This window comes from Mustela nigripes, chromosome 11 (assembly GCF_022355385.1).
Source record: "Mustela nigripes isolate SB6536 chromosome 11, MUSNIG.SB6536, whole genome shotgun sequence".
In the NCBI taxonomy this organism is placed as follows: Eukaryota; Metazoa; Chordata; class Mammalia; order Carnivora; family Mustelidae; genus Mustela; species Mustela nigripes.
The window spans coordinates 17,647,582-17,663,970 of NC_081567.1; the positions used below are offsets into that span (position 1 = coordinate 17,647,582).

Sequence of the window (16,389 nt, forward strand, 5' to 3'; positions counted from 1 at the left end):
CCCTCTCTGCTCATCCTGTCCTAGCAGTGAAGCCTGCCTTCTGTCTTCTGGGCTTAGGCCCTGAGAGGCTGTCCCGGGCAGGAGCAGGTGCGGCCGACCAGTGCCCGCACTTGCGCAGACAGGAGACGGTGTACGTGTCCCTCCAGTGGACCTGGCGGTGGAGGAGGGCCTCCTGGCCACCCGTCCTCTCCCCCTGCTCCTGTGGCTCCTGCCCCCTCACCTGGCTTCTCTCCCCGGGAAAAGCTGGGCAAGACTTCATTTGTGTCAACAAACAGGATGCTTTCAAAGAACCTCAAAATGGGGGTATCTTACACAGCCCCATCAAGCCGGGCAGGTGCCGTGTGTGGAGCTTCGGCAGGCCCTCTCCAGCTCACTGCAGCTCACCTGCTGCGCCCTCCTCCGCCCTTCCTGCACGCATCACTGCGGCCTCCTGGCCCTCTGTCGAACGTGCCGGGCACATGCGTGTCTCCAGCGCCTGTGCTTGTCCCCGGGAGGGCACATCCCCAGGTAGCTGCGTGCCTTCGTCCTGCCCCCTTGAGGACCTTGCCTGTCCTCTAGGTGAGATTACGGCCCCCTCCCCCTTCCTCACTTTCTTTTCTGATACGTGATTCTAAGTATCTGGTTATCTGTGCCCTTTGCCCTGGAAAGTAAGTTGGGTGAGAGTAAGGATGTGTGCGGTCTCCTGGCACGTGGGGCGTGGCGGCCCTCGGTGGTTCTGGAGCGCACCGGTGGGCGTTCTCAAGCATTGCCCCGCCCGCTGTCTCGCCTCAGTTCCAGGACTCGGCCGCTCTCTAGGATTTCTGCCCAAAATGCCTCGCCTGCGGGCAATACACGTGTTTCTGTGGTACTTAATCTACGGGCATCCCACCAGCCGCCTGGGGGACAAGCCGGGCCTCGGCAGTACGAGGAGAAGACAGGACCCAGGCAGGGTGGGAGTCCCGCCCTCCTCCAGAAGTAACCTGGGGGCCTCCTCTGATGCCCCGCCCAAGGACCGGCAAGATGGAACCATCCTGGAGACCGAAGTGGAGCCCCCCACGGAGAAAGGTGAGGTGCTCCCAAGGAGTCCTAGAGCCGCCTCCTCCTGAGCATCTGAACCGGCTGAATCCCCACGGTGCCCTGATCAAAAGAAAGTCATAATCTAGACCTCCTCAACCCGGGGGCCTCCGGCCTGACAAGAAGGGTTTTACCCAAGTTTGTGATGAGAGGGAGTCAGGACCTGCTGGGACGATGTCATGCCCCCGCCATGAGTGGGACCTTTCCTGTGGCGCTGACCCCGATTCTCTCCTAGTGTATGTGGACGAAGCCTCGTGGAGACGCTATGTCCCTCCCATCCCAGTCCACAAGGACTTCGGCTTCGGCTGGGCCCTCGTCAGTGACATTCTTCTCTGCCTGCCTCTCTCCATCTTTGTTCAGATTGTGCAAGTCAGTTACAAGGTACTGATGGCTCCTGGGGCTGTTGCGGGCGCTAGTCCCCGAGCTGTAGGCCAGAAACCCTGTGTTCACCCAGTCAAGGGAAAATGCTTCGAGACTTGCAAGTCTCTGGATGCAAGGATGGAGGGTGGGAGGAAAAGATGGGACAGACGGATGGACGGATGGATGGACGGACGGACGGATGGATGGACGACGGATGGATGGATGGACGGACGGACGGATGGATGGATGGACGGACGGACGGACGGATGGATGGACGGACGGATGGATGGTTGGATGGTTGGACGGATGGATGGTCGGACGGATGGATGGATGGACGGACGGACGGGTGGACGGATAGATGGATGATGGATGGACGGACGGACGGATGGATGGATGGACGGACGGACGGATGGATGAATGGATGGGCGGACGGATGGATGGATGGATGGATGGACGGACAGACGGATGGATGGATGGTTGGATGGTTGGACGGATGGATGGACGGATGGGTGCGTCGAAGGAAGGAAGGGAGCATAGGTGATGGAGAGAGATGGTAGAAAGAATGGATGGACAGACGGGCAGATCGGATGTGTGGATGGGCGGGTGCATAGCAGGAAGGACGGGTAGCTGGATGGATGGGGAGTGAGGATATATGGGATGCTTGGGTAGAGAGAGAGAGGATTGGACAGGCATAGGGTTGCCTGGTAGGTCAAGGGAAATACTTTAAAGACATGTTCTTAGAGTTAGTGCAGTCAGACAGATTGAAAGACTGGCAAGTAATTATGTTGTCACCATAAAGTACGTTTTAGAAATTCGGTAAAGACAGCAAAAGGAGAAAAATGGGTACAGAGAGACCACTGCCCAGTAAGTGGTGCATGTATTGAATGATTCTCGTCATTGACCCTGGCCTTGAGGGTGAGCTGATCCTGAATATGACCTCTTAGGTAGACGACCTTGAGGAGTTTCTGAACGACCCTCTGAAAAAGCACACACTGATCCGCTTTCTGCCCAGGCCCGTCCGGCAGCAGCTCCTGTACAAGAGGTGAGGCTCTCGGGATAGAGGCGGACTGGCCGAGGGTCCGGCAGCCCGCCTGAAGCGAGGGCTCTGAGTGATCATTCACCAGGAAGTGGGAACGGTTCTGCCTGCCAGGTCGTAAAGACACGAGGCTCTCCTTCATTCAGCGGGCCTAGGAGCCTTGTGGATAAAGCACAGGGGCACAGGAGGTGCAGGCTGGTGAATTTTATTTCTGCATTTCAAGGTTAAAAGAACCTAAAGTCTGCCGATAGAGACTGCAAGTGTTGGGGAGGGATTTCCCTTTTGCCTCCTGCATTTGAGAATCAGTTCCCATGTAGGATCGACGCTCCACTGCCTTGGCTGGGTGTTGAGAAGGGGCAGAATCGGGCTTTCCTCGCCGGGCTGGCCTGAGGCCAGTCCTCCAGTGCCCACGAGCTGGAAGGGGGTGGCCACGAGCGAGTGGCATCCGTCAGCCGAGTGTGCGACCCTCTGACCGTCAAGTGTACAACCCTCTGACCCCCGCTGAGCTCGCAGCGATTGGAACCCCCTCCCCTTTTCCCAGACGTTACATCTTCTCTGTGGTGGAGAACCTTCAGCGGCTGTGCCACATGGGGCTGCTGCAGTTCGGCCCCACGGAAAAGTTTCAGGATAAAGACCAGGTAACGTCTCTCACGCCTGAGTGAATGGCGCTCCTGATGGCAGAGGTTTCCGGGCGGCTGACCTGCGGCGGTTCTGAGGTTCTTTCTTCGTCCTGTCCACGTGTCTCTAGGTCTTCATTTTCTTGAAGAAGAACGCAGTCATCGTTGACACCACCATCTGTGACCCGCATTACAACCTGGCCCACAGCAGCCGGCCCTTCGAAAGGCGTCTGTACGTCCTGAACTCCATGCAGGACGTGGAGAACTACTGGTTTGATCTGCAGTGTGTCTGTCTCAACACCCCATTAGGTACTGTGGCTCTGGGTGGGACCCTGCTTCTCCCCCCTGCTTCCCGGGTCATCACCGGGGTTCCTGGCGAGAGGATCCTAGAAGCGGCTGCTGCTTTTCATACCGCTCCCCAGACACCTAGGGTATCCTTGGGGCTGCCTTAGAAAAGAGAGCGGTGGGCTCTGAATGGGGGGCTCCCAGACCCCCACACACGTTTCATCCAGATCACTCTGCTTGGTCCTTATTCACTCGTGCATTCAGTAGGAATTTGTGGAGCACCTTGTGTCTGGCATCTCCGGGGCTGCCCCATCACAGCCGTCCCCGCCCCAGCCAGCCGAGCCCAGAGCTGGGGACCAGCCCCTCAGGCACGGGCACAGCAAGTGTCTTGTGGGAGAGGCAGGAGAGGCTGGCGTGGCTGCGGGAAGAGCTGCGTCTGCAGTTGGAGGAGCAGTGGGGGCGAGTCAGACGCTGGGGGCTTTGCAGGACTTGGCGCAGGCTTTGTCCTAAGAGCAGGGAGAAGTCCGCCCTGCCTGCTGGGTGGGGAGCGGACTGAGGGCCCGAGAGCAGAAGCCGAGCCATGACTCTGCTCTAAGAGAGCCGTCCGCTGGTGACCCTGAAGGAGGGGGGCACTTGGGAGGTATTTTGTAGGGTGTTTTGGGTTTTGTTTGTTCGGGGTTTTTTGTTTTTTATTTTGTTGTGGGTTTTTTTGGTTTATTTGGCGAGGGAGATATTTTGGAGTTGAAGAAATGAGCAGATCAGGTGGTCGGTTGAGTTGGGTTTGGGGATAAGGCCTTAGCTTGCGTCGTCTTCTGTCCTTGGAATATCCCCTGATCTGTGTCCACCTGGCAGCGGCCACGCCTACATCGAGCATCGACTCTTTGAGAAAGCCTTTCCAGCACCTTATCCTGTCTTCTAATACCCGTCTCGGGATTCCTTGGGCCCAGGAAATTGGACTTCCTTCCCCTGGTGTCCCAAAGTGCCTGGTACACCGTCGACGTCCCATAAATGTTATTGACTAGATAGAGGGCGTGTGATCTTCGCTCTGCCCTCTGAGCCAGAGTCCATCTGGTCTCTTCTCCCCCCTTCTGCGAGGAGGAGGAATGGCCCATCCAGTCTGCCCCTGGGAGAGAGCTTCTTCCCTTCCTCCTGTCAGTGCCAAAAGATCAGTCCTGAACGTCGCTTTTTGCAAAGCAGGAGCCCACATTTATTTGGTAGAATTACTTAGTGCTGGCAGGGTAATGAGCCCCTGTACTTAGAAGCTTTAATGTGATGGGTCTGGACAGATTTTTGGACCTCTGTGTTTCATAGAAGCCTCTGGCATTCAGTGAGCTAGGCTTTTACCATTTCAGATTTTTAGAGTGCCCTAATTCTCCTGCATTTTATACCCAGATAAAAATTTGTGGACCAGTATGTTATTTGCACCAGTTGTTGAGGCTAGACAATTGGTGAATTTCCATCCCTTTTAGCGTTCATGAGCAGGAATGGGGGAGGCTGAGACTGTTCATCAGGCATCCATTGTCCCTTTATTCAACAAACACTCGAGGAGGTTCAGCCCCGAGGACGGAGGGAAAAGCACCGTCTAACAGGCCGTGAGCATCCTTTCAGGCAGGGGGCTTGCTGAGCATGGGCGCGTGCCAGAAGCACCCGGGGAGCCCGTTGAAGTGAGGGTTCCTGGCCCTGTCCAGTGTGGGGATGACCTCCGTCTGCATTTCGAACACAAGAGCTAGGTGACACCCAGGAGAAGCATGGCCTCAGGTCCTCCCAGGCTCAACTGGCCATTCAAATGCATGACCTTGGGCCCCCTTGGAAGCCCTCTCTGAGCTCTGCCTCTCTCCATTTCTAAGCTGGGAACAGCAGCCCCACCGCCTTATGGGCTGAAGCCCAGCTGGAACATAGGGTCTTAAGTAGACACCGGCTGAGAGCTGTGGGGCAAGGGCTCTGCCCCTTCGCCCCCAGCCAGTCCCCACCCAGGTCTGCCGTCAATGGTGTTAGAAGACGGTCGCTAGTACCCTGTGGATCACCGTAGCCTGCCTTTGCCTGACTCCAGCAGCAGTCGAATGTAGTTTAGAAATTCTTGCAAGAAAGGCAGTGTTCTTTATTGTGGATGAACAGCATGTGATTTCTCAGCTATGTTAATGCTCCTCTTGGATGTGCAGGAAACATCTGGCTGCCCCCCGGTCCCCCACTGGGCCCAGGGAAACTGACCCCCCACACTGAGCTCTTGGTCCCGCTCCCTGCTGATCCTGACCCCGCAGCCACTGCTACGTGCATCAGTGTTCCTTCCTGCTCCCTCTGTGCGGGTGCCTGGGAGCTCCACAGGCTTCCCCCGAGGAAGGAAGCCTTGGGGCTCCTCTGCTCCTGATTCCCCACCCCTGCTAGGTTCTTCTGTTGCTTAGTGGAGGTCAGCCAGAGTACAGCTCCTTCCCTCGGGGTCACCCTCTGACATCAATGAGAATGCATTCCTACGAAGAGGATGTTCTGCCAGTTTTAGAGCCCGTCCTCTGGTCGGGGAGCAGGATCTCTCTCTCAGCCGCAGCCACGCGCCATGGCCGTGCAGAGCCGCCACCTCACGGCAGCGTCAGGGATGCCTGTGTCTTGTTTCCCAGGTGTGGTGCGCTACCCGCGCGTCAGGAAAAACAGCGCGCAGGACCAGGGCCTTGACGAGGAGGGCAGTCTGCAGAAGGAGCAGGAGAGCGCCATTGACAAGCACAACCTGGAGCGCAAATGCGCCATGATGGAGTACACCACGTGCGTCCCCGCCCCGCACACGCCGTCCCCAAGTGTGTCCGCACACCGCCCCCAAGTGCGGGGCCACGGCGCCTCGCGCCCCACGGGCTCCAGCCCCTCCGAGTCTGGCTCCACATGGCAGCTCGGGACTGTCCCAGGCTCTGGGATTGCGGGGCAGATTGGTGGCCATGGGCCATATTGTTCCAAAAAATCAGTTACCAAAATGTGAAAATTGGGAATTTTACCTATCTGGTGGATTGACAAGTGCTTTGCTTCTCTTAGGTATTACTGGGAAAGGTAAAAGTTAGAAAAAATACACTTACCCGTGTCTGGGGTTCCCTTTTCGGTTCCCAAGAGGGGCTCTTTCTGCTGCTTTTCCGGCCCCTAGGGGAAGCCGTGAAGTCGTGGATGAAGGCTTGATCCCCGGGGACGGGCTGGGAGCCGCCGGGCTCGATTCCAGTTTCTATGGGCACCTAAAGCGCAACTGGATCTGGACCAGCTACATCATCAGCAAGGCCAGGAAGGTGGGTCCCGGCGGGGGCGGGCACCCCTCCCCGCACCAGGAGCCGCCAGAGCTACCCATCACTCTCGATCTCACCCGACTTGGCTCACTGCTTCTGAACTGGTAGAACAGCAGTTGACCAGAGGCCCAAATATTTATTTCCTCATGTACGGTAGGTGTATCGATCTGGCCCGGCCTCTGTCTTTTCAGTGCATTGTAACCGATTCTATGACATGAGACAGAGGTCAGACGTGAGGGAGGGCCCAGAAGCAGCCCAGCCCCTCGAGCAGCCTGTCCCCCAACCCCCAGCCCGGCCTTTGCAGAAACCTGAACAGCTCTGAGCATCTGATGCTCTGGACCCCTGGGGATTCGCGGAAGCCCTACTTCATTCCAGGGCTGCACTTGCCTTTTAGGAGAACACTGCTTCTGAAAATGGGCTCATGGTGAGGCTGCAGACGTTTCTGTCCAAGCGCCCGTTGCCACTCAGTGCCGGAGGTATGTGTGCGGGGCGCTCACCGCAGAAACAGATGCGGGGCCAGCCCGGGACCACGTGACTGCAGACCATGGCAGCTTCTGCTGGGTCTCTGGCCCCAGCGGGGCTCATCCTTAGACACCCACCTCTCGTGCTTGTTTGTAGGCACCGGCAGGTTGAACATCTGGGGGGAAGCCAGAGTGGGAGCCGGGCTCTGCGCTGACCGGGAAGAGCAGTTCGAGATGGACCGAGAGCCCACGCTGGACAGGAACCGGAGAGTGAGGGGCGGACGGAGTCAGAAGCGCAAGCGGCTGAAGAAGGACCCTGGAAAGAAGATCAAGAGAAAGAGAAAAGGTTTCGTGATACTCGTTTGCGTCTGCTGGGCCTTGTCTTTGTACCCCCGGCCCGGAGACAGGCAGTCGTGGCTCTGCGGCCATTGTGACCTCTGCCCTCAGACTCAGAGTTCTGTTTTTCCCGCCATCTGGGGGGCTCGTGCTGCGTGGTTGCCGATCTGTCCCCCGCGTCGAGCTGGCAGACAGATCCGCAAGCTCCTCGTGTGCTTTCTCTGTCTGTCTGCTCCCTTGGAAACCCCTCTCACTCCAGTGTTCTAACCCCATCTCACCTGAGGAAACTGGGAAGTCTGTGGCAGAAATGCTCATCCCAGCCCAATCCTGTCATTCCCCGTGTTTGGTTTTTAATGTCTGCATGACGTTAATCAGGCCAAAGTCATGTTGTGTTTGCAAATTAAAGGAAAGGCGGGAGTCGGTCAGGCCTGCAGAATCTCTTCGAATCTCAGGAAGCCCTGAGGCGTGTCTGACGGCACCGTTTTGGACTCTTCCCCTGGACCAGTCTCTGTAGCAAGGATGGCAGGACAGTGAGGAGACCGGCGTGTTCCTTCGACCACCTTTCCGCCCTCGAGTGCTCTGTGTGTCATACCTACGATCTCCTAGCTGTGTCGCTTTCAGACGAGAGCAGGGTGTTTAAATGGGAACCTGGCTTTGGTGGTTTCTTTGGCTGGTGTTTGTACCAAGTAGCCTTGTGTCCGTTGGAAAGGCCCCCTCAGCGCAGCCTGTCCAGATAGCGAGAGATCAGTTTGGCTCACAGAGACCTGAATTCATCACAAGGCAAAATACGGTGGTGGTGTCCCTTGGAATCCCAAATGTTCACGCCCTACTTTTCTTTTGCCTTAATTTGGAAAAACTTCCAAAGCAAATAGTCTCTTGGAATGGGCAGTGGCATATGGTGTTTACCTTGCGAAACTGCCTTCAGTATCTCCCCAAGGGGAGGAGATGTTGAAAAAGCCTAGTGGCCAGGCTACGAGCTCATGGTTCAGATCCCGTGTCTGCTACTGACTGGGCTGTGTGACTTCGGGCAGATCACTGTATCTCACTGTGTTTCAGATTCCTGAGCTACAAAATGGGGAGGACACCTGCTCCTTTAGGGCTGGTGCAAAGTAGTATCTTTTTTTAAAGATTCTATTACTCATTGCAGAGAGAGAGAGAGCGCGAGAGAGTGCGTTCGAGGGCAGCGGGGGGAGGAGCAGAAGGAGAGGAAAGGGAGAGAATCCCAAGCAGAGTCCACGCCAAACACAGAGTCCGATGAGGGGCTTGATCCCACAACCCCGAGATCCTGACTTGAGCCCAGACCAAGAGTCAGACGCTCAACCGACTGCGCCACGCAGGCGCTCTGCAAAGTAGTATTTTTAATTATGAGTTGTCGTATGTAAAAAGCTCAAAGTGGTGCTTGGCACACAGTAAATATTCCAAATATTCCAAAATGTCGGCACCTGGCACCGCCCTGGTGTTTTATACCCAGTCTGGTTCAGGCCTCTGTGGGCTGTGCCTTGTTGCCACGGTGCCCCAGGGCTCGTGCAACAACACGGGAGGATGCTGGGGGCCCGGAGAGAGCCCCGGAGGCCTTCAGAGCGCCTAGCCCCACAGTGGGAAGAGTTGGAGATTGGCAGGCTGCATTCAGGCCTCCCGCCTGTCCCCATGAAACTTGACCAAAGGGGTAAAAAGAAAAAAATTTAAAAGATAAAAATAAAAGTTCGTATGTATCTATCTGTCTGTATCTCCAGGCCCGAGTCTTGTGCGGTTAGTTTATCTGGCTCCCGACACCCTTGATCAGATCTCCCCAGCCGAGTAGGGGCCCTTCCCCTCCCCAGGGGGCAGCTCCAGACCGGTTGTTAGAGGCTCTCTCTCTTCTCCCCCTGGTACTCTCAGAAGAGTCCCCCCAGGAGAAAAGCCGCAGCCTGCGGTACCACGACGAAGCCGACCAGAGCGCGCTGCAGAGGATGACCCGGCTGCGGGTCACCTGGTCCATGCAGGAAGACGGGCTGCTCGTGCTCTGCCGCATCGCCAGCAACATCCTCAACACCAAGGTACTCAGCCCCCCGGGGCCCCGCGCCTTCCTGGCCTGTACCCGCTGCGTGGTGTTCCCCGCCGTGGGGAGCCCCCCTCCCCCTGTGGCCCGCAGGGCGCTCCTCTCTGCTGTTAGGCCTGGCCGCCGGGAAGAACAGCGCCCAGAACCCTACAAATGAATACTCCCGTTGGCGCACATTGCTTTCCAGCCTCGGGCTAGCACACGCAGATCAGGCTACCCCAGCCCCGAGTGGGTCTCTCTGTCCGTACCGAGAGTCTGGCCCTCCCGTGTCTCTTCTCCCACTCTCCTCTGCCTGGAAAACTCCCCTCTTTGTCTCTCCGAACTGCTTATCTCTGGAAAGGCTTCGGTGGTCCTGCCAGTTGGAAGGAATTACCACATCTCGCCGTGCCCCATGGAAATGGACTTTTCCGGCTGCTTCTGGCCCTTCTTGGCCCATGGGCGCGGCTGCTTCTCACAAGGCTGAGAGGCTTGTCATGTGTTTTTGTGGCTGCAGTCCCTGCATGCTGCCAACGGCATGGGGACTGCTCAGTCACCGGGTACTGAATCAGTGTGGAGTGGTGATGGCCTCGGCCTGGCTGCCACCATCCCCCCCCCACCCCCACACACGCGGGTCCTCCCGGCCCGTGGCCCTGAGCCCCGGCAGCTGGGGAGAAACTCGCGTCCCCGCTACCGTGCTCCCTCTCTCCTGCGATGTCACTGCCTCCAGGAAGGCCTGGAGCCCGAGCTCGCATCACATTCTCCCCCTGCTCCCCAGAGCGGCCTCCCTGCCCTGGGCTGTCGGTTCCTGCCACTTGGCGCCGTTGGGATCTTCTGAGATTGCAGCAAGGCCTAGGGAGCATCGAGATAGCAAATGTCCGATCGCGCTGGTTCGCCGAAGCCACTGGAGACCAAGTTCTGCCACCGCCTAGTACCGGGCCCCTTCTAGGTCCTAATGCCGCCGGGTGGCCTTGGTAGGGCGGCTCCCTCTGAGCCCAGCGTGTGCACCCTGTCCTCAAGCACGCCGGCCGAGGGGAGCGGCCGAGGGGAGCAGCCCCGGGTGCCCTCTGCCTGCAGGCTCACTGGGTCCCTTTTCTTGACCACTTTTCCCAGATGCTGTCCCGCCCCATTCCTTCCTAAGTTCCAGCCCAATCCCTTCTCCCGGGAACAAGCTAGAGATGTGTCGCTGTCCCTAATACCTGTTCCTTCCCTCTGCAATGGCTTTTCATCACAACACTGAGGGGTCGGAGGGGCCCCCCTCCGTGCAGCTGGAGGGGCCAGCGGAGCCCGCACGGCTCAGCATCGGCAGACTCTGCTCTCTCCTGCGTACATTGAGAGCAGGTTCTTGGGCCGCCTCCTGCCTTCAGCGAGCCCCCTTCCCTGCCCGGGCTCTGCAGCCGGCGCCCTCTGAGCACCTGCTACTTCCCAGAAGACATCCTCTCCCCCTGGGCATGGCGGGTTTGGCTTACTCTTGGCTAGCAGCTCACTGGCGCGGGGCCCGGAGGCGGCGGTCTGAGGATGCGAGAGTCTGGAAGGAGAAGCCACAGAATGGCCCCTGCCCCTCCTTTCCGTTGAGGCCGCGGGCGCGGAGAGTCTGACTCTCCGGCCCGGCTTGTGTTTGCTGCAGGTGAAGGGCCCGTTCGTCCCCTGGCAGGTTGTGCGGGACGTCCTGCACGCCACCTTCGAAGAGTCTCTGGATAAAACCTCCCACTCGGTCGGACGGAGGGCTCGCTACATAGTCAAGAACCCACAGGCCTACCTGAACTATAAGTAAGCCTCGTTCGGACTTTGGGAACTTCGGGCCAAGGTTCCTCCCGTGCTTCTAGTTCTTTTTAGTCTTCTCTCCTCGCTTTTGCTTAAGAGTCCGCTCTGAAATCCAGAGCGCGGCGACCTGTCCGCCTGCTCAGCCGTAGCCTGTCCCAGGGCTCGGGTCTGTGATATTTTCAAGGGCTGAGCCTGCTTCCGGCCCTTCCGCGTATCCAGTGCCATGTGGACTTGGGGCCGGCCTTGGGAAGTCGGTGCCGTTCTCCTCTGCTCCCTGGGAAGAAATGGGCCATCCCAGCTAGGCGGCTTACTGACTGACCATCCCCGCAGCAGCGGGCGGCGAGGGCAGAGGCCTCTGTGCCCACCTCGTTCTCACCCCGCCAGGGCCCAGCGCCATTGCCCGCCCTGTCAGACTCCTGACAGCCCCTCCGCAGGCACGGGCCTGAGTGCGGAAGGCCAGAGACCATCATGCAGAGGGGACACGGGGCAGGGTTAGGAAGGACCGCTTGCACCAACTGGCTGCTCTGCCCTGAGCTCTGGCTCTCGGCTCTGTCTCTGGCTGCGGGCAGTCAGCAGAGTAGCAGAGAGGAACAGCCCAGCCCCGGATTGTGGAGAAAACTGCCCCTGGCGGGCTTTCTCAGCCTCAACAGTGTTGACCTTTGATAGCTTCGGAGCAGAGCTGTTCTATGCACCGTAGGCTGTTTAGTGGCGTTTCTGGCCTCTGCTGGCTACACGCTGCTAGTGCCCAACGCCCAGCCGTGGCAGCCAGACGTGTCTCCAGGGGGCTGCAGAGGCCAGTGGGTGAGACAGCGGGGGCCTTCCGGTGGGGAGCCGCTGGCCCCCGTGTCTAGAGTCGTAGACTCTTCTATCTAAAAGGGCTCTGGTCACCTGCTCCAAGCGCCTCTCCTCTCAGAGTGGAAACAGACCCAGAGAGAGGATCCAGGGTGACAGGGCCTTGGCAGTGCCGTGAGCTCTGGAACTTGGGCTTCCTGGCCTCCTTCCTTGTGTCCAGCAGCAGCCGGGGGATGGGAGCACGAGGGGCTGGGGCCTGGCGCGGGGCGCGTGTCCGCTTGCAGGTGGCTCCCTCACCTGGGAGGAGGCTGGTACTACCAGTCAGGGCCACCCTGGCCCACTTGGCCCAGCCCTCAGCGGGTGTGTGACCTTGGGGGATGCTAGGCCTCCCCAGGCTCTAGAATGAGATGATGGGCTCTTGTCTCGCAAGCTCTTTGTGAAGTGAAAGTCTCCGGCTCCTGGGAACCCTGCCAACACCTGCTGCCTTTCCCTGCATTTGTTTTTGGGCAAGTCAGGCTCTCTCGTCACAGAGCGATGAAGATGTCTGTGGACATTGAGGGCTTTGACGAATAGTGAACACCGGGGCCGGGATGGTCGTTAAAACTCACAGTAACACTGTCACATAGGGCATCTCGTTTGGTCCTGGCTGGAGGCCTGTGAGGGCAGGCGGCAAGAGTCGCTGTTCTCAGTTCGCGTGTGGCGGGCGGAAGCTCAGAGAAGGCAGAGGGGTGAGCGTGAGCAGCAGCAGGCCGGACCTGAGTCAGAGCGGGCGACCCCAGATCCTTCCTTGTTAAGAGTGTGATCGGCCAGCAGGTGTATAAGGAAGTCATGCCTTGTGGTCAGCCGAAGCCAGAGGTGTTAGAACAGGAGTCTTCCCCGTGGTTCTAAAGACCGGCTCCTTCCAACACCAGACCTCACGTTCGTCCGCTCCTCCTGCAGGGTTTGCCTCGCTGAGGTGTACCAGGATAAGGCACTTGTGGGAGATTTCATGAATCGGAAAGGTGACTATGAAGACCCAAAGGTAGGCCTTGTGTGGTCACTGGGCTCGTCCCACCGTGAAGGCAGGGGGTGTAGGTTCTTGTCTGGTCATCCGGGTCCCACAGCCCCGCTGCCGGCCGTGCAGGTACGGACACTGTCCGTGCGCGTCTGCGAAATCAGCTCCGTTCCTGGGCTTTGGCCCTCATCTGGTGGGGCTGTAGCATCTGTTCTTAGAAACCGTTAGAATTTGACATACCGCTTTGCAATTCTGTGGAGCCTTGGGCCTATTTCGTTAAGAGAATAAGGCAGCTCTTCAGAGATTCCAAACGGCTGGATGCCCCAGAAAGCTGGCAAATAGGATAGGACGTGAGTGTTTCTGAGTCCTCTGGGTGGACACGTGCAGGGCCAGAAGCCTGAAGGACAGGGGGGACCCACATGGGTCTTCCCGTCTGGGGCTTGCGCAGGAGTGAGGGCCAGCAGCGTGCTCCTCGCCCCACATCCCTGGGCAGAGGGGTGTCGGTCACCTTCCCAGGTAGGCGCTCTAGGCTGGGGAGGCAGGAGGCCGAGGAGGCCACGCTCCTCAGTCCATGTTTCCGGGAGGTTGCTGCTGTGGGAGTTTGTTACAGGGTTTTTTTGATGCACCAGTGAATCCTCCCTTCGGGGAGAGCTTGACATCTCATTCTCTCACATTGAAAGGTTTGTGCCAGTGAGTTTAAAGAATTTGTGGAGAAACTCAAAGAGAAGTTCAGTTCGTCTCTAAAGAATCCTAACCTTGAAATCCCAGACACGCTCCAGGAGCTGTTTGCCAGGTGAGGTTCTTTCCAGAGGTTTCTGTGTGATCCTTGTGGGGCAGGCGGAAACGTCACCGGCCTCAGGCATCTCCCCTGGTCAGCGGTTCCATGGCCTTAGAGGTAACCCTGCCATGTTCTTGACTCTGAACCACCTCACCTCCTCTCGTGGGCAATTTGAAACTGGGCAGGCCCCTGGGAACCCTAGCACCCTGTCGGGCACCCCCTCCCTTCTCCCGTGGAGGCCCTGCTGCCTTGGCGTGTCTCCCGTGGAGACCAAATCCCAGCCCTCCACAAGCCACTGGTATGCTTTTGCTGGGATTTTGACATACAAAGAAACTCCAAGCTAGAAGTAGCTCACCCAAGGCCACGGTGCTTATAAGCCACAGGGCCAAGATCTGAACTTCATGGTGGGTCTGACTCCAGCGTCCCAGCTCTACCCAGCTCGGCCACTGGGCACCTGCAGAGAACATACTTGGCTTTGAGCACAAAAGCCGTGAAATGTGGAAATCTTGAGTTTTGTGAACGAGGCCTGTTTCCACGGCTTAATCCAATTGTGAATCCCTTCTTAACCACCCTCATCGAGACGGTCCCTCTGGCCACTGGATTCTTCATGAATCTTCCTGTAGAAGTGACGGTCCTTGATCTGTTCCTGTTGGGGAGCCGTATGATGCGGCCGCAGCCGGCTCCCCGAATCGCAGTCGGAGGTCTCCTTCTTTGATTCAACCAACAAATACTTCGTGTCGTGCCCGCGTGTGCCAGGCCTGGGGAGCAATTTCTAGTCCTTGGCGGAGTTGACACCTGATACTGTTTTTTGTGTTTTGTGTTTGTTTTTGCAGAAGCGATTCCCCAGAACTCCAAATGGCATGGTTTATATTCAATTTTAAAAGCGCTTCAATGACCCGCTTTACCTGTTTGCAATTTATAACCTCACATATTTTTAGTGAATTTATGGGGATAACTTTTAGTTATGGAAAAATGCAGTTAAAATAGAGACTGTTTTTAAGGAGAGTTCATGAGCTATCTGGGAGAAGATGTCTCATCCGGTTGTAACAGTTTTTTAAAGTTTTCTTTCGTTTGTTTTTTAATTTATTTGAGAGAGAGAGAGAAAGACCTCACGAGTAGGCAGAGAGGGAGGAAGGGAAGCAGGCTCCCTGCTGAGCAGAGAGCCCGATGCGGGGCTCGATCCCAGGACCCTGAGATCGTGACCTGAGCTGAAGGCAGAGGCTTAACCCACTGAGCTACTCAGGCGCCCCACGGCTGTAGCAGTTCTAAAACTGAATTTGATCTTAAACATCTTGGCAGGCCAGGCAAAAAAGGAAATGGATCCAACTACTTTGACTGAAAATCATTCGATTTCTGAAAAGGAGCTTTTTCCTATTACTAAATTTCAAGAATTTACTGTTGCCAGGATGAATTTTGATATTAGGATCATAGAAACCAAAGAAATGTCTTACAGACAAACAGCCATGTTTCTTTAAAATTGAGTCTTGCGATTTCTTGTATTTCCTGGCTTGGCTGTGTAGCGTGATGGCTAGCACGTTGGACTTCTTTTGTGTTTGTTTACTTGGTAGAAACAGAAGGAAGCAGCATTACTTGAAGTTCAGATACACAGATGGGGCGATAATCTGCTCTCTAATACAACCACTCTCTTGTTTGGGTATTCTCTTCCAGACGTCTTTCTTAAGCTTGTTTTTTTTTTTTTTTTAAAGATTTTATTTATTTATTTGACAGACAGAGATCACAAGTAGGCAGAGAAGCAGGCTGAGAGAGAGGAGGAAGCAGGCTCCCCGCTGAGCAGAGAGCCCGTTGCGGGGCTCCATCCCAGGACCCTGAGATCATGACCTGAGCCGAAGGCAGCGGCTTAACCCTGAGCCACCCAGGCGCCCCGAGCTTGTTTTTAATCATAACGGGCCCACGATTTTAGATCCCCTTCCCTTAATTATTAACCGTGGCTCTCTGCCAGTAAACACTTGACCATGCTGATTGATAACCGTCAGTAAAATGAACATTGTTCATTTCCTCGACCATTTTAACAGCATGCTCCTTTGGTGAGCAGAATGTAGTTTTTTCTCATTGTAACTGACATGCACTGTTTGCATTTTGCTGAGTTCTACATTTCCTCCAACACTCCAGGCAGTGAGAGGCCACACTGAGTAAACCTCCACTCGGTTAGTGACGGTCAGCCGTGTTCCGCTGACATGCTTGTCTCTCGATCCTTACTCAGATACCGAGTTTTGGCCATTGGAGACGAAAAGGATCCAACCAGGCAGGAAGATGAACTGAACAGGTAAGCATCAGACTGACCAAGGGCCTTTCCTTCAGCTGGTTGGTCGGGCTGTCTGGGGCCTGGCCCAGGGACCACCCAGGGCCAGGTCTAGCCCGCCTGCTAGAAAATAAAAGTTCTACTAGAACTTTTTGAAAGTTTTGAAAATAAAGTTCTACTAGAGCACAGCCACGCCTGTCCCATGTGCCCTCCGTGCTGCTTCTGTCCCAGAGCATCAGGTTGAGTGGCTGCGACAGACCATGCAGCCCTGGAAACCCCGAGGACTTCCTTATCCGGCCCCTTCCAGGAGAAGATTGCTGACCCTGGCCTTGTGAATCAGTGGCCCAGCCTTAAGGCGGGTTGAATTGGATGAAGGCAGAAAGGATTT

General features: G+C 56.6%; 1 protein-coding gene across 3 annotated transcripts in view; it reads left to right on the forward strand.

Moving 5' to 3' along the window:
* The window catches only part of GTF3C1 (general transcription factor IIIC subunit 1), a 68,874-nt gene that overhangs the window by 40,797 nt on the left and 11,688 nt on the right, over positions 1 to 16,389 (forward strand). For all 3 annotated transcript variants that reach the window (XM_059415070.1, XM_059415068.1, XM_059415071.1), the window contains 14 exons: positions 772 to 1,044; positions 1,289 to 1,434; positions 2,358 to 2,455; positions 2,991 to 3,087; positions 3,198 to 3,375; positions 5,961 to 6,102; positions 6,470 to 6,605; positions 6,997 to 7,078; positions 7,221 to 7,409; positions 9,278 to 9,435; positions 11,041 to 11,183; positions 12,909 to 12,990; positions 13,644 to 13,756; positions 15,963 to 16,025. In XM_059415070.1, coding sequence (XP_059271053.1) covers positions 772 to 1,044; positions 1,289 to 1,434; positions 2,358 to 2,455; positions 2,991 to 3,087; positions 3,198 to 3,375; positions 5,961 to 6,102; positions 6,470 to 6,605; positions 6,997 to 7,078; positions 7,221 to 7,409; positions 9,278 to 9,435; positions 11,041 to 11,183; positions 12,909 to 12,990; positions 13,644 to 13,756; positions 15,963 to 16,025 — 1,900 coding nt within the window. The remainder of the gene's footprint in view (positions 1 to 771; positions 1,045 to 1,288; positions 1,435 to 2,357; positions 2,456 to 2,990; positions 3,088 to 3,197; positions 3,376 to 5,960; positions 6,103 to 6,469; positions 6,606 to 6,996; positions 7,079 to 7,220; positions 7,410 to 9,277; positions 9,436 to 11,040; positions 11,184 to 12,908; positions 12,991 to 13,643; positions 13,757 to 15,962; positions 16,026 to 16,389) is intronic.